Raw genomic sequence first — 23311 nt, 5'->3', positions numbered from 1 at the left:
CTGACACAGTAACATCTCGTGTTAAACATATTGCCAGCAGCAATATGTTTAGTGTGTGGGAAGAGGACAGACCAGGGAGGAATGCATTGCCCCCTCCAGTCCACCCCTGGGCACCGCCAGAATTGGAGGGCTGGCTACACCCCTATTTCAGGCTTCTTACAAATAGATGAGTTTATTTAAATACTAGTGTTTAAGCCCGTTACATTAACGGGTGCTAGAATTGATGTCTGTCTTTTTTTTTTTTTTTTCCCTTTGTCTCTCTCTCTCTCTCTCTCTCTCCTTAGAGTAGATGTCTGTCTGGGGTTTGTTTTTTGTTTTTTTCCTTTGTCTCTCTCTCTCTCTCTCTCTCCTTAGAGTAGATGTCTGTCTGGGGTTTTTTTTCCTTTGTCTCTCTCTCCTTGGACGCTGTCTGTCTGTGTCTCTCCCTGGCCCCCTGTCTTGTCTGTCTGTCTGTCTGTCTCCATGGCCCCCTGACTGCCTGTATTTCTCTGTTGCCCAATGCCTGCCTGTCTCTCTGTGGCCCCCCAGCAGCCCCCTTTCCCTCTACCCCTGCCCCTTGTTGTGCCATGCCTGCCTGCTCCATGGCCCCCTTCTGTTCCCCCCTCCCAGAGAAAAGCATGATTGCTGTCTGGTCCCCAGCACACCCCTCCCCCACCAAAGCAACCCCCTTTTCCTCTCCCCCTGTTGTGCCATGCCTGCCTGCTCCGTGGCCCCCTTCTGTTTCCCCCCCATGATTGCTGTCTGCCCCCAGCACACCCCTCCCCCCCAAAGCAGCCCCCTTTCCCTCTCCCTCTGGTCCCCTGTTGTGCCATGCCTGCCTGCTCCGTGGCCCCCTTCTGTTCTCCCCAATGATTGCTGTTTGCCCCAGCACACCCCTCCCCCCAAAGCAGCCCCCTTTCCCTCTCCCCCTGGTCCCTTGTGCCATGCCTGCCTGCTCCGTGGCCCCCTTCTGTTCCCCCCCATGATTGCTGTCTGCCCACAGCACACCCCTTCTCCCAAATCAGCCCCCTTTCCCTCTCCCCCTGGTCCCCTGTTGTGCCATGCCTGCCTGCTCCGTGGCCCCCTTCTGTTCCCCCCCCATGATTGCTGTCTGCTCCAGCACACCCCTCCCCCCAAAGCAGCCCCCTTTCCCTCTCCCCCTAGTCCCTTGTTATGCCATGCCTGCCTGCTCCGTGGGCCCCTTCTGTTTCCTCCCCCCTTCCATTCTTACCCTCCCTCCATCCATAGTTCCTGGTGTCTGTGGCCCACCGGCATGAACCGCTGCCGTTGCTGCTGCTTCTCTTCAACAAAGCAGCCTGCTGAGGTTCGCCGGCTGGCTGTAGCGAACCTCGCAGGCTGCTCTCCACATCGGTAGCACGTTCCCTCTGACGCGATCAGGTCAGAGGGAACATGCTACCAGGTGGAGAGTGGCCTGTGAGGTTCGCTACAGCCGGACGGCGAACCTCAGCAGGCTGCTTTGAAGAGGAGCAGCAGGGTGGCAGCAGTTGGTGAGTGAGGGTGGGAGGGAGAGTCACCGGCGTGTTCCCTGCTTCCATGTTCCAAAATGGAATACGACCAGGAAACAGCACACCACAGGAATCGCAAAACCCTAACTGCGCATGCGCGCTTAGTGTTTTATTATAGAGGATTATGTCTGCTGTTTAAACATTTAAGTGAGCCGCATACATTCAGAACTGCTATTAGGATAGGCAGCCATGCTGAATATACATTACTAGTGTTTAAGCCTGTTACATTAATGGGTGCTAGAATAGATATGTAGAATTTCTTTCTGTCTCTCTCCCGCTGTCTGTCTCTTTCTTTCTGTCTTTCTGTCTCTCTCCCTGCCCCCATCTTTCTGTCTTTCTGTCTCTCTCCCTGCCCCCATCTTTCTGTCTTTCTGTCTCTCTCCTTGCATCCCTGTCTATCTATCTACCTTTCTTTCTTTCTTTCTTTCTTCTATTAGCTCCCAACACTATCCATTACCATTTCCTTAATCCTCTGTACCCTTTTGGCCCTCATCGATCCTCCACTGCATTTAAACTAAACTAAACCTTAAGTTTGTATACCGCATCATCTCCACAGAAGTAGAGCTCGACACGGTTTACAGGAATTACTAAAGAAAGGAACTCCAATGGGAAGAAGAAGGGCTTGGTAAAAAGGAAAGAAAGAGGGGACTAAGTAAAGAGGAGAGGGAGAGAGTGGTTACATTTTAGAGAAAAGCCAAGTTTTCAAATGTTTTCTGAAGCGTTGGAGGGAGGTCGAACTCCGAAGAGGGGCAGATAAGCTGTTCCACAGCTCTATGATCTTGAAGAGGAGGGATGTTCCAAGTTTTCCTGTATGGGATATGCCTTTTAAAGAGGGGAATGATAGTATGAATTTTTGAGTGGATCTGGTGGAGTTAGGATTCGAGGAGAGCCAAGATAGTGGAAACAGGGGAGGAAGGATGCCGTGTAGAGACTTGAAGGTTAGGCAGGCACATTTGTAGTGAACCCTGAGGAGAACTGGGAGCCAGTGAAGCTTAGACAGAAGCGGGGAGACGTGGTCGAATTTGCTTTTTACGAAAATTAATTTAGCCGCGGTGTTCTGAATCCGCTGGAGTCTGAGAAGACTTTTCTTTGTTAGGCTTAAGTAGATGGAGTTGCAGTAATCGAGTCTAGATAGAATAATGGATTGAACGAGGACAGCGAAGTGTTGTTGGTGGAAGCAGGATCTGACTTTCAGTCCCAGCCCTTTCAGGATCACCCTTTCAGTCCCAGCTCCATTCCTATATATCCTTCCTTCCATTACCTCCAAGGCCATTCTTCCTGTCCCTATTTTCCACCCCTACCCACCTTCTCTTCCTTTTTTTACCCTTTCTCTTGTACCCCACCCCAGGATCATAATTTCTCTCTCATCTATCCCCTGCCCCTCCCCACGGTACTGCAACTCTCCCCCTCCCCATTACTTTAACCCTTTTCACCCAACCGCACCCCAACACCAGAGCCTACACCAATTTAAACACCCCCTTCCCCCACCTACCTCCTCCCTGGCCACTGCACTGAATGTTTAGGTAGGCTACCCCTCCCCAGCCCTTCACCCTGATGGACCCTCCACACACTCTCTCTCTCTCTCTCTCTCTCTCTCTCTCTCTCTCTCTCTCTCTCTCTCTCTCTCTCTCTCTCTCTCTCTCTCTCTCTCTCTCTCTCTCTCTCTCTCTCTCTCTCTCTCTCTCTCTCTCTCTCTCTCTCCCCCTCTCTCTCTCCCCCCTCTCTCTCTCCCCCTCTCTCTCTCTCTCTCTCTCTCTCTCTCTCTCTCTCTCTCTCTCTCTCTCTCTCTCTCTCTCTCTCTCTCTCTCCCTCTCTCTCCCTCTCTCTCCCTCTCTCTCCCTCTCCCTCTCCCTCTCCCTCTCTCTCTCTCTCTCTCTCTCTCTCTCTCTCTCCCCCTCTCTCTCTCCCCCTCTCTCTCTCTCTCTCTCTCTCTCTCTCTCTCTCTCTCTCTCTCTCTCTCTCTCTCTCTCTCTCTCTCTCTCTCTCTCTCTCTCTCTCTCTCCCCCTCTCTCTCTCCCCAAAGCAGTAGCAGTCCTGACCCGCCAACCCCCCATTCCTTACCCAAAGCAGCAGTGGCAGCGCTGGTAGTCTTATGTGCTAACAGCTAGCACATATTAAAACAGTCAGTGTGTGTTAAAAGTCTAGCTATGTTTCGTGCAGAATGGGTTGGGGACTGGGACAGGTAAAGCAAAGCTAGGGTATGGTTTGCACATTGCAGTCGGCACAGGGCGGGTAGAGTGTGCTAACTGGCAAATATGCAGTTAATACTGGTTCATTTAGGAGTCCTTTTACTAAGGTGCGCTAAATGCTTACACGTCCATAGATTATAATGGGCTAATTAACATTTAGTGCAGGCTAAATCGACTAGCATGCCTTAGTAAAAGATGGGGATCAATGCAACCTCAATAGGTGGAGTTAGGTGTATTTGCATTTATTGCACCTGAACTTCAGACACCTTAGAAAACATGTCCTTGTGGAAACAGGGAACGTTGGATATGTCCCCAACAGTTACCACAGAGCTGTTACGCTTAATGCGGGTTAATTATGCCTGTAAACCTGTATTAAGTATAAAAATATTTATGCTCTTTCGTAGTATTATAGAACATACAGAACTAGAATTTAACTTTAAACTGATCTAAACTGATTTTGTGATGTGGGAAAGAGGATATTACAATGGTTTTTGCATTTACATCTGATCAATTTTCCAAAGTTGTTTGGCAATTTGTATCCTATTCAGACCTCAAATATCTGATACGTTTCTTATATTTTATAGGTAAACAATCTGGGCAGACCACTAAAAGCACTTGGCACAGCTTCCTTGGATATTCAGTGGCCTAAAGTGATTAATAATGGAAAATGGCTTCTTTACTTGATGAAAATAGACTCCAAGGGATTGGATAAAGTAGTCTGTCAGCCTTCCGATGAACTTAATCAATTGCAATTACGGGTAAGCTGTATAGTTTGCCGAATCAGCACTTAGACACAAATGCACTGGCATTTGTGCTTTCAGGTGATGCTGCTGGTTTTGAGTGTAGTGGTATTTTTTAATTGGTTGCTGCGCTGCACATTTGTGGAAATGCATATCTTTTTTCTTTCCGAAACTTCAGCAAAATATAACCTTAAGACTCTTGGTTCTTGGGATTGGGACCAGCAATAACTGTGGTGAGTTAGGCCTATTTTAAAATGTCCATATTCCAAATATTTGTTCCAAACTGAGTAATTTTACTAAAAATAAAAATAGTAAAACTTAAAAAAAAAAAAAGATGAGAACTATGGGGAAGCAGACTATAGCTTTTACAGAGTTCAGAGTAGAAAATGCACATCAATATCCTCTTAAAAACCAAAAAAATAAAATAAAAATCCCATGGGAGTGAAAAAAAACAAAGTAGGGATAGATGGATGCAAACTAAAAAAACACCATGAGCATCTTCTCTCACATCAGGCTGCTCTATGGGGTAAAGACCTAGAACAACTCCTATTGCCCACCACTTATGAGATATTCAGGAAACGCCTCAAAACCCACCTATTCCCGAAAGACCTAGACAGCTGACCCACTTCCCTCTTTCCCCTCTCTTGCCCTTTCTCCCAATTGTTCCCCACATCCCTTAAGTCAGGGGTGTCCAATGTCGGTCCTCGAGGGCCGCAGTCCAGTCGGGTTTTCAGGATTTCCCCAATGAATATGCATGAGATCTATTTGCATGCACTGCTTTCAATGCATATTCATTGGGGAAATCCTGAAAACCCGACTGGATTGCGGCCCTCGAGGACCGACATTGGACACCCCTGCCTTAAGTTAATTCAACTTGTACGTCAACTCAACTTGTACCCCACTAATCTTTTGTAAACCGCATAGAACTTAACGGTATTGCGGTATATAAACTATTATTATTATTAAAGAATTTCCAATGTGTAGAGTTGAAATCCTCTTTAGAATGATGAACTCATTCCACCCCCCCCCCCCCCCGCTTTTAACAAAACTGCGATAGCATTTTTTAGCGCAGGTCGGCATGCTGAACACTCTACGCTGCTCCTGACACTTATAGGAACTCTGAGTGTCGGGAGCAGTGCAGTGCGTTCAGTGCGCTGGCCTGTGCTAAAAACCACTATTGCAGTTTTGTAAAAGGGGGGTTAAATTGATGAAGCACCAACTCCAATATATTAATAAAACACAGACTTTAAAAAAAAAGACCTACAAGGAGTCCCTGTTTCAACAGATGTGCCACCTGCCTTGGGGGGGTCAAGCAAATTCTGCTTGGTGTAAAGATACAAAGTGCAATTATGATAGCATCAAGTAAGAAGCATCCAATATAAAACATCCACCAAAGATCACTTGGAAACAGCCGATCTTGCAGTTGCATCAAAGATTCAGTTGTTTTTCGTTTCATCAATATCCTCTTGACATGCTACATATGACTCTTTCAGCACTTCTTTATGGACTTTGGGCCTCCCACTGGAAGCTCCCACCCAACTCAAGAAAATCTAAGAGGTCCTTACATATAAAATTTATTTCAATGCCTTGTAAAATGACAATTTTCCAATACCATATTCCTGTCAAGTTTCAAGTTTATTAATAAATTTGATAAATCACCTATTAGAATCACTAAGCGATGTACAAAATCAAAAATAGAATATAATAAAAAGAAACAAGCATTTAACAAAGTTCTTTCGTCAAAAACAAACATGAGTTGGGAGGGAAAGGATAATAGTTACAATTTTCAGGTTGGGGTAGAAGAAATGGGAAAAAACAAAAGGTTAAGGGGAAGTAAACCACAGCATAATTTGGAATCTCGCTGAACATTTAAATATTAAAAGCATCTTTAAATAAGTAAGATTTTAAAAGTTTTTTGAATGTTATAACGTCCTTTTCATTTCGAATGTATTGGGGCAGGGCATTCCACCATAGAGGTCCCATTACAGAGAATATGTCTGCTCTTCTTGTACCGATAATTTTCAAAGAGGGGACAGTAAGAAGGTTTTGACCAGAAGAGCGAAGTGAACGTTGGGAAGTGTGAGGTATTAAAAGTCTAGATATGAATTGAGGTTCGTGGAAGGCTAGAGTTTTAAAGATAAGCAGTATTATTCTATGACCAATTGGGAGCCAGTGAGCATCTATTAGTTGCGGTGAAACATGATCGTATTTCCTAGCATTATATATTAATTTAATAGCGGTATTTTGAATCAACTGAAGTCTCCTTTTTTCTTTCTGTGTGATGTTAAGGAGAAGTGCGTTGCAGTAGTCGAGTTTTGCTATAATTAATGAATGGATTAGTATCTTAATGGAATTAGGGCTCAAAAATTTGGCTATCGACCTGATAAGAGGTAGTTTGAAAAAGCAGTTTTTAACAGTGAGAGAAATATGATCATGGTAGAGCAGTTTGTCGTCGATTACTACTCCCAGGATTTTGACTGTCCCTGAGACTGCTTAGTTTCACAGGCCCTGCTAAGGTGAATCTTAAGAACATAAGAACTGCCATACTGGGACAGACTGAAGGTCCATCAAGCCCAGTATCCTGTTTCCAACAGTGGCCAACCCAGGTCCCAAGAACCTAGCTAGATCCCAAATAGTAGAACAGATTTTTTGCTGCATATCCTAGGAAAAAGCAGTGGATTTCCCCAAGCCATCTCAATAATGGCCTATGGACTTCTCTTTTAGGAAATTAGCCAAGCCTTTTTTAAATCCCGCTAAGCTGATTTCACCACATTCTCCGGCAACGCATTCCAGAGTTTGATTGCATATTGTGTGAAGAAATATATTCTCTGGTTTGTTTTAAATCTACTACTTAGGGCTCCTTTTACTAAGGTGTGCTAGTGTTTTTAGCGCATGCAGGATATTACCGCGCGCTACGCAGCTAGAACTAACGCCAGCATTGAGTTGGCGTTAAGGTCTAGCGCGCGGGGCAATTCAGCATGCGCTATTCTGCGCGTTAATGCCCTAACACAGCTTAGTAAAAGGAGCCCTTAGTAGCTTCATCACATGTCCGCTAGTCCTAGTATTTTTGGAAAGAGTAAACAAGTGATTTACATCTACCCTTTCCACTCCACTCAGTATTTTATAGACCTCTTTCATATCTCCAAGCTGAAGAACCCTAGCCACTTTAGCCTTTCCTCATACGGAGTTAATCCCAAACCTTTGTATCATTTTTGTCACCCTTCTCTGTACCTTACTCATTCTCTAAAGGAAAGCTATGTTCCCTCCTATGCATGACAAGTTTTCCTCATGTATGTAACATGTAACATTGAGGGAACATGTAACATATAACATTGAGGGAACTTTAAGAGTCTTAACATTTTGTCAATGTTTTATATTTCACACTATGTTATTGTGCATCATTTTGGACAGCTGTTTTGAATAAGTGCATCAAATCACAATGTAAGGTGCTACCCTTATAGTGATGCCAGATTGTTTGAGGTGGATTTCTAAATGTTTAGAAAGAAGTTGAAAGCATGACTGTTTAATTAATGAGGAGTTTGGAGGGTTAGCTTATAGACAGGAATTTATTGTATTTCTTTGTGTTTTCTTATGATTATCAATGGTATTTATATATGTTAATTCTGTTGTAATCCACCTTGTACTGGTTTGCAGGTAAGTAGAATATAAGTTCAATATTAAGTTAAAATGATTTAAATTGATATTAAAGAATTCCTGTTCTGCACTGAGTAATTAATCATATTGAGAAATATGTTACATTTTTGATTAATAATTATGCACCTTTTTTTTCCAAGGAGTCCCATCACTCTAGAAACAAACGTGCAGTTGGAGACAAGTCAGATGATGGAAAATCATTTTCTTTTTTTAAAGAAAGAAAATACTTAAAAATTGTAAGCATTTTCTCACTAGGCTTTTATTTATGTTCTTTCCTTCCTTGTCCGCTACCAAAATCTCATGATTCTCCTTTATGCTTTTATGTTTGCATCTGTTTATTGATTTTAAGAGAAACATGCAACAACTCAACTCTGCCTACCAAACATTTGGCATTATAACAGGACTTGTCAGAATGTTGTCCCATGAACACGCAAAAATAGCTTGTCAATGGGAAAACTCCCTCCAATCCACCTCTTAAAAATCCCCACCATTTCCTTCCCTTCCTAAGCATTCCAACCCTATTCACACTTCAAGATTATTTATTAATGTAGTACATACTTGAAAGGACAAAGTCCCCCATGTAGCGTTCTCAAACTTTCAGAAAACATTTTTAGCCCCTCTCCCAGCAGACTCCATAGACATAAACACCATTTTCTTTTTTTTTTCTTACATAAACACCATTCTCAACAGTTCATGCATTTGATTTATCCATAACATTAAGTCTATGGGGCAATTGCAACCAAACAAGCTTTATAAACAAGCATTATATCAGCACTATTTGTTTATTCATCATCCAGCTTTTTGAGGAGATTCACCCAAAGCAGTTTACAATACATTGAATAGTAACCAGGTACTCCTTAAGTATTTTCTCTATCTGTCCCAGTGAGGTCCCAATCTAATTAAGGTACCTGGGGCAATGAAGGGTTAAGTGACTTGCCCAGTGTCTTTGAGGGGCGGTGCTGGGATTGAACCCACAACCTCAGGGTGCTGAGGCAGCAACCACTAGGCAACTCCTCCACTAGAATGAATCAGTAAATTATCCTCCCTCTCCAGCAGATATGCTCATGCTCATGGATGTTTTTGCAACTGCAATCCCATCATGCTGCTTAAATGTTAGGACAGTCCAAAAAACATCTACCTGTGTGTATTCCCATACAGTGTACTTAATTGTCTCTTCTACCCTCCCCCACACACAAACGCACATTTAGGGTATGCCACAAAATATCACACAAATCTTTCTCAGAAAAAGCTCCCTCAAAGTCACATGGCCAACCAGAGTCACCCAAAATGAGGAGTCTCCAAGGGTCTTCGTATATGTCCCTCATTGTACTTGCCAGGCAAAACTTATCAATGGCCACTAATGGCAAAAATTCATCAAACTGTCCATCTTTCATACTCTCTTAGTGATTGTTCATAAGCTCAGTGACATAATGTTTCACTTGCCTATATTCAACGAGTCATGGAAGGGGAGGCTATAGCATTCGTTAAGGGTCTCAAAATCTAATGGGTTGATGTCTCTTCCTCCCCGTTATGCTTTTAAAATTGCAGGCAGAAGGCCTATAGAAGTACCAAAGGCTATAAAACATATAGAAGTTTCTAAAGGCTACATTATTGCTCTTACTCCCTGTGGCCTTGTGGTTTGGGTTTTCACCCCATTAGTCTTTAAAAACAAGCAAGCCAAAAATTGGATTTGCTTTCATCTAATAAACAAGATTTAAATATAAAAACAAGCAATATAGTGATACATTTCATTAAAGAAAAAAATGTATTATCAATATAGAGAATCTTTTTTGTGTGTGTATCCAAATTGTATGTTGCAAAAGATACATGAAACGAAAGCAGATATATAAATCCAGTCTATCTACACAGTATAATGACATGTTTCTGGAAATAAGAGAACATTTTCAGCTATTCTGACTGTAAGAAAGCTTTAAAATTTTGAAAACCATACAATACAATAAAAATTTTCAGGGTGTGGTTTTTTTTGTTTTTTTTATTTTTTCAGTTAGCACTGTGAGGAATTAACAGTTTGTTTTTTTTTACAAATTTTTTTTGTGTGCATAGGATTTACTATCCCCCCCCCCTCCTTTTACAAAACCACGATAGCGGTTTTTAGTGCAGGATGGCACGCTGAATTCTCTGCACTGCGCCCGACGCTCATAAGAACTTTGAGTGTCAGGAGCAGTGCATTCAGCACGTTGGGCTAAGCTAAAAACCTCTATCGCAGTTTTGTAAAAGAGGGGGGTGGAGCAAATGTTTTGTACAAGGAGGATAAAGTAGCAAACACTTATGCAGCTGCTGGATAAATCTGGCGAAAATAGTGCAGAATCAGCTTAGTTAATGTGAATTTGTCTAGGCTAGGTGCAGGAACTAAAATGTGCTTTTGCAGGGGTGAAAGCTATTGATCTTTCCCCACCTTTTTAAACAAAATAGAGTTAAAAATATAGCTTGGGTTCTTAGTGCTGTTCTTGAAACCTGTGTTGCTTTTGTTTCAGGAATGCAACAGTCATGCAAAATGTGTCACTATAAAGTGCCCTCTGCAGGGCCTGGACAGCAATGCAGTGCTTGTGGCACGCTCAAGACTCTGGAATAGCACGTTCCTAGAGGTAGCATTTCCCTACTGATCTTTATATTCCAAAAGGTTTTACTCATGTTTGGAAAATATTCTGATACACTTAATTTTTTTTTTTTTTTTAACAGGAGTATTCTAAGTTAAACTATCTTGACATACTGGTAAATGCAACTATCAATGTGGATTCTGCTGCCAAAAACATTAAAGTTCCAAATGCAGGCACTCAGGTGAGTGGCTTCTTATTCCTATGGTTTGTCGCATCACAAAATGAGTCTTGTGGGGGTGTTGTTATTTTTTGTGGGGGTTTTTTTTTGGGGGGGTTGCTGGTATTTCTGATACAGTTCTAAACAATGTCTCACAAGTCAATATTTTAACAATTGAAAGACAGTAATTTTTTCTCCTCTAATTAATTGAGTTTTTCTATAGTGCCTTATTTCTTTTTAATGTTCCAATTCTTGAAAGCTACAGTGGGAGAGCTCTTGAAATTGCTATCAGGGCAATTCTATAAACGGGCACCCAGAAGTATATGCCACTCGTGCATGTCATTGGCACCAATAATCAGAAGTGATGTGCATATAGGCACTAGAAAAGCACAAGAACTAAACTGTATCTAAATCAGAAACTCAAAATCAGTACTTTAAACAGTATGGACAGTGTATATGAAGTCTACACTTGTGGTTTCTGTGGAGTATTTTTGGGAGACCTATGACTGTTCTTCAATTTTTTTTTTTATTTTTTTTTAGGGGGGGGTCCCTGCTTCCCTGCCTCTCCATCCAGGCTTAGGACAGAGAAGAGAAAGTGGATTGGGGGTGGGGTAGAAACCACATGCTTGAAGGACAAGGCATTTTTCAATAGACAAAAGAAAATGCATTAAAAAATACTCACAACCTTGAGGATAGTCCACAATGAAATTGGGGCTGGTGGGGATGGATGTCACTGACACACACTGGTAGCAGTGTTGTGGCCCCACATAGGAATATATTTGGCAGTTCTCCTTCAGTTGATTAGAATCCAAAGTGGCCCCAGTTTAAAAAGTAACGAAGACCACTACACCAGTCACTATTTTATAAGGTAGTGCCAAAGTACTATAGTGCAGGGTTAGGCAATTCCGGTCTTCAAGAGCCACAGGCAGGTCAGATTTTCAGGATATCCACAATGAATATGTATGAGATGGATTTGCATGCACTTCCTCCTTGAGATGCAAATCTATCTTATGCACATTTATTGTGGATATCCTGAAAACCTGACCTTCCTGTGGCTCTCGAGGACCGGAATTGCCTACCCCTGCTATAGTGCGTAAGTGCAAGGGGTTGGACCATGGGTGTGTCACCAAACCACTTATAGAATGCCATCTTTTGCCCTCAATTGGTTAGTGCATCTAGGTGCACACATTTCTACCAGTCATTGACCTGGCATAAGTGTTCTTGCCTAACTTTTTCTGTGCCAAAACAAATTTTCCACTAATATTCTGTAATGATGCAGGCACCCCTAAGTACTGTTATAGACTTGGCAGTAGGTGCAGTGGCATAGTATTAAGGGGGCTGCAGGAGGCAGAGGGTACTAACTTGGCAGGGATGCTGGAACCTCTTCTCTTCTCTCCTGCCCCCTACCTCTTGAAATCTTTGCTGGCCTGCATACCTCATTCCAAAAGTGTACTAATTTATAGCCCTTATTAAAAAAAAATAAGGGACTAGGGTTTCTTGCTCTGTTACCCGTAGTATGTGTTTTTGATTTTGCTAGCTCCATTCTCTTATCGTTTCACATTTGTCAGTAGAGCAATGATGCAGGAGCTTAAACAGCATTTCCTATAGGACCTCATCTGATGGTATACTGTGGCCACTTTTTTTTTTTTAAGTACTTAATATCCAAATATCCCTCACTTTCACTCTTGGACCTGGTTACCCCTGCCAATAAAGGGCCAGTGCTTCCCAAATTTTCTCCTTTTACTTCTCTTTTCACACACTGAATTTGAGTTGTCCTCTCCCCCTCCCCACACACTTCTCACTTGTTGAATTTTATCTAGTTCTCCTACCCATATTGATCTATTTCATGGACCCTAAAATCATGAATTAAATCATGAGGCTGGTATTCAAAAGCTGTGCCCAAGCTAACTTTAGGAGTTAACCAGACAAGTCTGCACAACAAATTTTTTCTCTTGCTATGTTGTCCAGGTGCATTGAATTTACCCAGAGAAAGAGGTGGCATGGAGCATAGTTTAACATCAACCAACCAGTGCTGATGATCAACATAACGTCAGACAAACATACAGCTGTCCTAAAGTTAACTAATTAAATTTATCCCTGTATATTTCAGAAACATTACACAAAAATGCAAATGGAGATTGTTTTCATTATTTAATTTACATATAGTTCTAGATGAATGCCCTATTGCTGTGCAGCTGATATAGTTTGACTGGGAGAGAGTACAATTAGAACTGGTTAATACATATAATTTTAAGCAGAGGTTGTCATTTGGCATGGATTTAAATTTCTGTTAATGCGGATATGTTGATATACCTTATTACCTCTTTCTTAAAACAGTATCTCCTATCTTCCAATGTCTGACTTCTCTCTGCAGGTGCGGGTCACTGTGTTCCCAGAAAAGACTGTAGCTCTACATACAGGGGTACCTTGGTGGATTATTTTAGTAGCCATTCTTGCTGGAATCCTGATGCTTGCATTGCTGGTATTTTTACTATGGAAGGTAAGCTATTTTCAAATGCAATTTTGTTTAGTATTCAGTTGTATTTCAAAATATTTTTCAAAAGTACAGGTATTTTCTAAAATGTTGATGAAAAGATGTCATCTAAGTGTAAAAATGCAGAGATGAGTTTGATACCATAAATAATAATAGCTTTATTTGTATCCCGTCATACCTTTTTAGTTCAAGATGGTGTACAACAAGAGGTGCTGTAAGGAGAACAGTGAGGTAACATCAGTTAGATTTGGGAAGGGGAAGAAGTCAGTTATGTGGCGGGGTGGTAAAGGGTGGGAGGAAGGAACGTGAAAGGTGCGATAGGTGTTGAGCAAATTTCAAGGATCAGATAAATTTGTCGAATAAGTGGGTTTTTAGTGATTTTCTGAACTAATGGTATGTTAGAGAGTTCATGATTAGGTCGCTTAAAGTGTTGTTCTAGAGTCCTGCTTGAAAGGCGAGTGTCCTGTTGAGGAATCTTTTGTATTTGCATCCTTTAGGCGAGGGAAAAGTGAACAGTAATGTTCTACGTGAAGAGCGGAATTTGTATTGTAGGGTAAGGTGTTTCAGGAGGTAGGTGGGAGCGGTGCCGAAAAGAGTCTTGAAGCAGAGGCAACTGAATTTGAAGATTATTCTGGCCTCGATAGCCAGTGAAGTTTCTTGTAGTATGGGGTTATGTGGTCTGATTTTTCCAAGCCAAAGATTAGTCGAATGGCTGTGTTCTGGATAAGTCTCAGTTTTTTAATGGTTTTTTTTTGTGCGATCCTAGGTAGGTAATGTTGCAGTAGTCCAGTGAACTTAGGACCAGAGACTGGCCTAGCAGTCTGAAAGATGTGAAATTGAAGTATGGTTTTAGCGTGTATAGCTTCCATAACAAGTGGAAGCATTTTTTAAATTAGGATGTTGGTATGGGCTTCAAGTGTCGTTTTGATGGTAGGTTTAATTGGGAAGTTTCTTCCATTTAGGTTGATAGTAGATTCAATTGGTTTGTTTGTTGGGGAGGCCATAAATATTTTGGTCTTTTCCAGGTTTAGCTTTAGTTTGGAGTTTGTTGACCATAGTTCTACTTGGTTGATGATAGAGGAGATGAAGTGTCTGGTTTCGGTTGACAGTGCAGAGATGGGGATGATGTGATGTCATCTGCATAGATATATGATTAGAGTTTCAGTTTAGAAGTTCCTGGCCTAGGGAGGACATATATAGGTTAAATAGGGTGGAGGATCAAGGGGAGCCTTGAAGGACGCCACAGGGGTTGGTCCAAGCATGGGAGTAGGTTTGCTGACTAGTGACTTGGTAGGATCGGTTTTTTAGGAAGCCTTTAAACTAGTTGAGTACATGGTCCGAGATACCTATGGCATCTAGACAGCTGAGTAGGATGTCGAGGTCCACCAGATCGAAGGCGCTGCTAAGGTCGAATTGGAGTATTAGTGTGTGTTTCCCTGAGCTGAGTAGTTGTATGATGTGATCTGTGATGGAGGTTAAGGCTGTTTCGGTGCTGTGGTGTGGGCGGAATCCTGACTGGTATTTGTGAATTGTTGAGAATTTATCTAGGTAGTTCATAAGGGCAGTGTTGATCAGACCTTCCATCAATTTGGTGAAGGGGATGTTGGCTACTGATCTGTTGTTAGTGTTGTAGATATGGGGTCTTTGCGGTTCTTTACAATGGGCGAGATGAAGTTGTGTCCAAGATCACTTGGGAATTTGCTGTTTGCCATAAAATGAGAAGTCCAGTCAAAAAGCATGGCCTTGAAGGGGTGGGGGCTGCTCTCATGATGGTGGTTAGGCAGTTGTCTAGGCAACAGAAGGTTTTGGCGTATTTATTATAGAGCTTGAGGAATAGTAACCAGTTAGGGGGTTCAAAGTGGCTCCAGTTCATGTCTACTGGGATCGAATCAGAGTGTGTGGGTGTATTTGTTTGTTTGTTTGTTTTGGGGGGGGCTACTTGGTGGATTTTGGAAGGAGGTTCTGGGATTGAGAACTTTTGACTTGAAGTAAAGTGTGAAGTTCTCAGCGGTTGGTAGTTGTGTGGAGGAGGATCTTTTGTGGTGATTGATTTCCAGCAGAGAGTTCATTAATCTGAAAAGTTCTTTGCTGTTGGTTGTTGGGGATCCTATTTTGTTGGAGTAGAAGGTACATCATTTTTCCTTGGTGATTATTTTGTACTTCCTTCTTTGATTTGTACCAGATTCTTTCAAATTGGCGTGCTTTTCTTTTAAGCGCAGTTAGTTCAGTGCTGAGCCACCCGTCAATTATGTGTCATCTTTTTTTGCCTTTCTTTAGTGACACGATTTTGTCTAGGATCTGATTACTGAGGTTGATCCAGTTAGTGTTGAAATCTATTTCTGTGTTTGGGATGGGTAGTAGATTGAAGTGGGACCAGAATTCTGTAGGCTTAAGTGAGGATCTGAAGGTGGTTGTTGTTGGAATATTCTTTCTATGTTTTGTTGATGTGTGAGGGTGTGGGTTGCCCCATAGTATTTGGAAGTTGGCCCTCAGGTAGTCTGACCAGATGGTGTCTGTCCAGGTTACGTCTGCTAGGCTGATGGGTGATGCGAGAGGATCTTTAGATGAGAAGGAAATAAGGTCTAGGTGTTGGCCTTTTTTTTTTTTTTTTTTTTGGGGGGGGGGGTCGTGTGGGGGATGGAGAATCCCAATTGATGATAGGAAGGAGAATAATTCTTTGACAGTTGGGGTGTCTTGTAGCTAGCTCTAGGTGGAGGTTGATGTCCCAAGTAGCAGGTTGTGTTTGTCTTTAGAAGTGTTTAGTAGGAGGAATTCGGAGAAGTCTTCACTAGCATTACTCCATCTGTTGGGCGGGATATAGAACAGAGTGGTGTTCAGGTTGGCGGTCAGGTCGTGTTTCATGAGGTTGCAGGTGAGAATTTCTAGGACTTCAGTTGATTTGGAGTCAATGACCTTGAAGTTGAAGTGGTCTTAAAGAGTGATGGATATTCCACCACCTCTTTTGAAGTTTCTGGAGAGGGGGATGATCTTGTAGCCCTTAGGTAGGATGTCGTGGATAATTATGTCGTCAGAGATGAGCCAGGTTTCGGTTAGGAATATTAGATCAAGCTGGGATTCAATTAGCCAATCCTTCACTAGTTGGGCTTTATTCCTAATGGAGTGTATTTTGAGGTAGGCACAGGAAAGGGAATGGGTGTCCGGGGCGGAGATGGGTTCTGAGGTAGTGATATTCTTTAGCTGGCATTGTTTTTTCAGGGAGGATTGTTTTGGTGGATAGTGAGTGGTGTGAAATACTTGGATTGAGAAAGGGCCTAGTTTGGGGCTGGCAAGTTGGTGAGGGTAGGGATGGTGGCCGTCTGGCTTTACTTGTTTGTGGTAGGAGTGGTGGGTGTGGGGAACAGATTCAAAGGCTAGTGTCCCTTAGGACCAGAATTGTGAGCAGATTAAGTATAAGATCAGGTAGGGAAGGAGGTAGTTACGTGTGGGTAGCATGGTTGGTTGGGGGAACAGACTGTGAGCAAAGGTGATAGCGAGAGGCTATGGGTGTGAAAATGTATATGTAGGTACAAAATGCAAGGGAAGAATTATAAATGCAGGTTAAGCAAGATGGCTAGAAAACAAGGCTAGAATGTGAGGCTAGGCTACCAGGCTAGAATACAAAATGCAAGGGAAGATTTACAAAAGCAGGTTGACCAGGATGACAGGGGTACAAAATGCAAGGGAAGAATTATAAATGCAGGTTTTAAGCAAGATGGCTAGAGGATAAGGTTAGAATACCAGACTAGAATATTTAAATGCATGGGAAGATTTACAAATGCAGGTTAAATGAATGGCTAGAATACAAGGTGGCTGGTTGGAAGATACAAAAGTTGTTAGAGGCTGAGGAAGTCTTTGTGTCAGTGTCTGTCTGTTATTTGTGGCTAGTATGAGGCTGAGTGAGATCTTTGTGTCAAAGGCTGATTGTTGTTTTTGTGTCTCTTGAGTGTCTTTTGCTGCCCTCTGTCGCTGCACAAAGGAGTGCGCTAAGGAGCGCACCTTTGGCTTACGCCTTAGGTGTCGTGCCGCAAGGGCCGTTGGGGGCGGAGCTTGTCTCCCACGCCTGCACCAACTCCTTCCTTTGCGGCAGCGGCAGTCAGAGAGAGTAGAGAGATTAAGGAGTTTTCCTATGTGTGGGTATACAATAAAAGTATTAATATTTTTTTAATGTGACTGATACTTGTCATAGTTTTTCACAAGATGGATGTTAAACTTCCCTAGCAGGTCAAATAATTGGGCCTAAACTCCTGGTATGCTTATAAACAGTAAAAGAACCTTTATTACATCATCTGTATTACTTCTGTGGTTGATGGAAGAAATGTGTGTGGGGAGAGGGATATCTGGGGACTTTGGCTTGTTGTAATGATATTGGGCATTACTGAGACTCTGGTGCCAGTTACTTCTGTTATTAAGAGCTGTTGGACCTAGGTCCCAGTGGTCAGATATAACAAGGTGCTGAATAGGGCTGATGTCATAGGCCCAGGGGCTGGCTGGGCCTAGTATTGAGTGAAGGGGAGGGAAATTAATGACTGTTATGGGGGAATCCTTAGTTATTGTGGTTCAAAATTTTAAAAGATCTAATTTTTGCTTGATTTATTGGTCAGGAAGGATAAAGGGGTGAATAGGATAAGGGGCAAGTGAGAGAGAGGAGTAAAGTGCTGGGTACTCTTAAAAAAAAAAAACAGCCACTTTCCTGCCCATGCCAATCTCATTGCTTTTTTATATTGTTTTTATTTTGGGGTGACAAGGTTGGAGCTGGTTATCCAAGCCAATTCATTGATGGTGTGGTGGGGAAGGAAATATCACTGGTCTTAATGGCTGTCATTGGATTGATGCGAACAGAAGGCTCATTGCCATGTCAATTTTGAGGGGCTTGGTAGGGTATCAAGTTTGATGGTGGTGGTTTACAGCTAGTAATATAACAGTGAGCACAATGGAGGATTAATGGTCCTATACTCTTTGGGGCTGATGGGTATATGCTGGCTGCCTTAATGCTGAAGCTGGCTTAGTTCAAATGTCAAAGCTAATAATTTATATAATAGTTAAACAGCTGTGACATCGACCTCCACAATAAATAACATTCCCAGCAACGACACTACAAAAAAGTGGAGGAAAAGAGACCTTAGAAATTATTGCACCCATTGGACTCAACAAGTGTCCTGTTGTGGGATTAAACAAAGTCATTGGTCTCTTAAAAAACAACAACAACAAAAAAAACTCCACAAATAATCAGCATCCAGTCTTCAATTAACATTATATATAGTGTGACCATATGGCTCCAGAAAAAAGGGGACGGATTGAGACATCCGGGTTTTACTTCCATTGAAAGCAACCAAGATGTCTCAATCTGTTCTCCTTACTTCCATTGCTTTCAATGGAAGTAAAACCCGGATGTCTCAATCCGTCCCCTTTTTTCTAGAGCCATATGGTCACACTAATTATATAACCAGGTACTTATCATTATGTAACACGGTCTTAATCTTCTTAGCTGTAAATGGGGAAACTCAAATTCCAACCGCTGGTTCAGAAAATTCCAGAACACTTGTTCACTGACAAGAGAAGCTTGGTCTCCGCAATTGAATGAATAGTCTTAGTCAGACTCGACAGTGGCCCTGTTTCACAATATGCTGTATCAAGAACACTGGCAATCTTCTTTTCATCCACAAATCATCAACCCAAAAAATCCCCCCTCAGTGGAAAGAATTTGAAAAGAAAGTTTAACTTAAATGGAATCCTATATGTAATGGGGATGTTCCTGTTTAAATATGAAGTAATGTGGTCATATTTAAAGCAGTGCTAGAGAAGGCAAACTGCAGTGTTTTGAACAAGTTGAAACCTATGAAGCTGGTAAAATGGAGCTCCTATGACAGGGGTGTCCAATGTCGGTCCTCGAGGGCTGCAATCCAGTCGGGTTTTCAGGATTTCCCCAATGAATATGCATGAGATCTATTTGCATGCACTGCTTTCAATGCATATTCATTGGGGAAATCCTGAAAACCCGACTGGATTGCGGCCCTCGAGGACCGACATTGGACACCCCTGTCCTATGAGAACAGAATTGCAAAAGTCTAGTTTGGAAAAAATTAGAGCTACAGTTTAGGTAAGAATTAATGGAGCATAATTGGCAGAAGATAAGAAAGCAAGAAGAAACTGCCCTCGATATATGATAACAAAATGATAAAGAATTGTTGATTATGACTCCAAGGATCATAGATGGTTTTGTTTGACTTAAGGTGTCTTGTAAATTAAACCTGAAATTGTCTAACCGTCTCTTTTTCCCCCCATCTACAATTCTAAAAAATTGATGCAATCCCTTGCTTCCTTATAGTGTGGTTTCTTCAGGAGAAGTAACAAAGATCAGTACGATGCCACATATCACAAGGCTGAGATCCATGCTCAGCCATCTGATAAAGAGAGGCTTACTTCTGATGCATAGTATTGATCTGCATTCTGTGATTGGTAATTGATCAATATTTTTAATTGCTGGCTATGGGACACTGTATGGTCATGGTGGCTATGCGGTCTAACTCTATGAAAGAGCTTGCTATGCACATTTTCCCATTAACCCCTGTTTTAAGAATGTGAATATTTGCTTGCTTGCTTTTTACATGCTCTTAAAGGTGTGGGGTTATTTTAAAAAATATATACAATTGTTATAATTAACTTTGAGAGTTAAAATCTTGTAAAGGGTCATTTACTAACAGTGCATTCTACAGAGACAATTTTAATCCTTTAGGCCTTGCAGTAGACAATGCAGGCTAACTTTAGTAAATGACCATCTAGAGCAGGGGTGCCCACACTTTTTTGACTTGCGAGCTACTTTTAAAATGACCAAGTCAAAATGATCTACCAACAATAAAATTTTTAAAAAACCACAACGCACACTGTACGCATAGAATTGTTAATTATCATTCCTATTCCGGGGTTTTTTCAAAGAGGTCAAAGCAGATGACTCTATGCACTGTCACCTCGGTAACAACCATACAAAAATAGACAAATACCCACCCCCCTCCCTTTTTACTAAACCACAATAGCAGTTTTTAGCGAAGGGAGCTGCGCTGAATGCCCAGCGCTGCTCTCGACGCTCATAGGCTCCCTGCACTAAAAACCACTATTGCGGTTTAGTAAAAGGGGACCATATTGTAAAATATAGACAGCAGATATAAATTCAGACACATTTTGATCACTAAATTTAAAATAAAATCATTTTTCCTACCTTGTCTGGTGATTTCATGAGTCTCTGGTTGGACTTTCTTCTTCTGACTGTGCATCCAATTTTTCTTTCAGCCTGTATGCTTCCTCTCCTCCACACCTCATTCCCTCCCCCAACTTTTTCTTCCTCTCTCCCTGACCTTTTTTTCTTTCTCTCTTCATGCCCCCTTTCTTTTTTTCTGTTTCTTTTCTTTCCTTCTGTCTCCCTGCCTGCCCCCTTTCTTTCTTTCTTTCTCCCTGCCCTTCCCCAAGCCACTGCCGCTGCCATCGGAGAAATTAAAACTGCCACCAATGGATAACAGGCCCCAAAGCCGCCGCCGCCCCATGCTCTCTCTGCTTCAGGCTGACCAGCATTCCTCTCCCCGACATCAATTCTGCTGTCGGAGAGGAAGTTCCGCCCAGCCAGGCAGCGATTGGCTGGCCCGAACTTCCTCTCCGATGGCAGAATTGACATCGGGGAGAGGAAGACTGATCGGCCCGATAGATCGCCAAGGCAAAGTGAGTCCTGGGTGATCGACTCACTTTGCCTTGGCGAGCTACCCGTCGATCGCGATCGACCTATTGGGCACCCCTGCCCTAGAGTAACTATAGAATATACTGCTTTGAAAGTCCCTAAACTCATTGCTGAAATAACCAATTGAAGTGTTCACATGCAATTTAAGCCTAATTCTTGGATTTATTTTCCTATTGTTGAAAATCAAGCTTGCTATCCCCTTGTAACTAACTACTTGTTCCAAATGAGAGCAACTGTAGAAGAATCAGGTAGTGGGGAGGCTCGTTTAGCTGATTTTACAGAGGCATATCAACCTAATTTAAGCAACATTGCTAAATTAACATGATATTTAACAATGCACTTTTCTAAAATATAGCACACTCCCTCAGAAGGCAATGACCACATGCTTACAACTTATCTTCTGTTCAGTGTCATGCATTTTCTGAGTCTTGTTCCATCCCTATCAGCTCTTTCACCTGCTGGGGACCCTGAGAACAGAGCTGCCCCAGCATTTCTCTACTACTTGCTCATTCAAACAGCTTCCTGATAAGCTGAGCACCCGTTTGGAGGGCATGTGCGTAGGCAGGAGCTGAAGAGAATCCCAGACTGTTGGTGCTAGTAGATTCCCACAAATTATATAATCACAAGGTCTATATTGTGCTGTACACCGCTTCTCTAGGAACGCATCTGGACAACCTGGGCATAACCACCTATAGTTATGCTGATGACATCACCATTCTCATCCCATACGATCATTCTACACCTACCATGACAGACAAACTTCACCAAACACTTGAAACAGTCACAACCTGGATGAAAAATCACAAACTTAAACTCAACCAAGACAAAACCAAATTCATCCTTCTCGAAAATGACAAGGTCCAAACCACAACCAACTTAGAGATAAACGCAATCAAGTATCCCATCCAAACTACCATAAAACTGCTTGGAATGACCATAGACAGATGCTGCACTATGCAACTGCAAATAAATAAAACAATTCAGAAATCATTCGCAATCATGAGAAATCTAAGACAAGTCCGAAAATTCTTTGAAAGAACACAATTCCAACTCATAGTACAATCCCTAATACTAGGTATATTGGACTACTGTAACATCCTCCTCCTTCCTTGCCCTGCAACCACAATTAGACAACTCCAAACAATCCAAAACACAGCTTTGAGACTCATCTACTCATTGAGAAAACATGACCACATCACTGAAGCCTTCATCAACTCACATTGGCTCCCAATCCAAGAAAGAATCCAATTCAAATTCTACTGCATATTATTTAAAACCCTACACGGAAACAGCCCCGCATACTTGAACAATCGCGTCATCCAAGCACCCACTACCAGACATAGAAAAACGCACTCCCCATTCATACCACCCCCAGTCAAGGATGTAAAAAGGACAAAACTACACGACGGCCTCCTAGCCACTCAAGCCGCAAGGCTGGACAATCAGATCTCCAACCTTCTGATGACCACCCCAGACTATAGGACGTTCAGAAAAGAAATAAAAACCACACTTTTCAAGAAATTCCTGAAGCAGCAATAACATCACGACCTCTTTGCAACTCTAAAACTGACATCTGATCTAATAATAACAAAAGAACCTCCACTATGACCACCTATTAATTCTTTTACAAACCACCTCACCCTCAACAACCCGTTAAATGTTTAAAAGATCTATAACTTACCTCTCTAGCTAATCATTGTAACTCTGTTTTTTATTTAAATTAACCTTTTGTAATCCGCCTTGAACTGCAAGGTAATGGCGGAATAGAAATCCCTAATGTAATGTAATGTAATGTACATGAGAAGTTCTCGGCAATAGAAATGCTTTGGCTACATAGAGAGAGCTGCACAGCATGCTCTGTTTTCAGATCTTGCACTCCGTGTTTACTTTAATTTTTTTTCTTCTCAATCAAAACTGCTTCTGTAACTGTGCCTTGCACTACAGGACTACCAGGAGCACAGTTGCACTTGTCACCGCCTTTTGAGGTGGTAGCAAGTTCAGCAGTTGGTAATGACCCATGTGCTAGTTGTCACAGCTGGACAAGATTTCCGTTGACCCCTGTCACGTCCAGGCCTGGCCCACTCCCATATTAGACAGCTAACATGGTGTCATACCACATTGGCTGCTATTTTGGTGTAGATGAACAGTAGTATGGGACTGTGCCACTGTTTACTGAGTGGATAATGCCACATTAGCTGTTCAATGCAGCTTAGTAAAAGGGTCCCTTAATT

At 42.2% G+C, this 23311-nt stretch overlaps 1 protein-coding gene across 2 annotated transcripts in view; it reads left to right on the top strand.

Moving 5' to 3' along the window:
* ITGA6 (integrin subunit alpha 6) overlaps positions 1-23311 on the top strand; it is a 143903-nt gene that overhangs the window by 117947 nt on the left and 2645 nt on the right. The window contains exons 20-25 of one of the 2 annotated variants that reach the window (XM_033944749.1): positions 4279-4452; positions 8229-8324; positions 10584-10694; positions 10789-10887; positions 13238-13363; positions 19683-19813. In XM_033944749.1, coding sequence (XP_033800640.1) covers positions 4279-4452; positions 8229-8324; positions 10584-10694; positions 10789-10887; positions 13238-13363; positions 19683-19790 — 714 coding nt within the window. In that variant the 3' untranslated portion in view covers positions 19791-19813. The remainder of the gene's footprint in view (positions 1-4278; positions 4453-8228; positions 8325-10583; positions 10695-10788; positions 10888-13237; positions 13364-19682; positions 19814-23311) is intronic. The other variant, XM_033944748.1, reaches the window with a different exon arrangement.

Source organism: Geotrypetes seraphini, chromosome 5, assembly GCF_902459505.1.
Source record: "Geotrypetes seraphini chromosome 5, aGeoSer1.1, whole genome shotgun sequence".
Classification (NCBI taxonomy): Eukaryota; Metazoa; Chordata; class Amphibia; order Gymnophiona; family Dermophiidae; genus Geotrypetes; species Geotrypetes seraphini.
The sequence above is the reverse complement of the archived record's forward strand: the minus strand, read 5'-3'. Positions and strand labels throughout refer to the sequence as shown.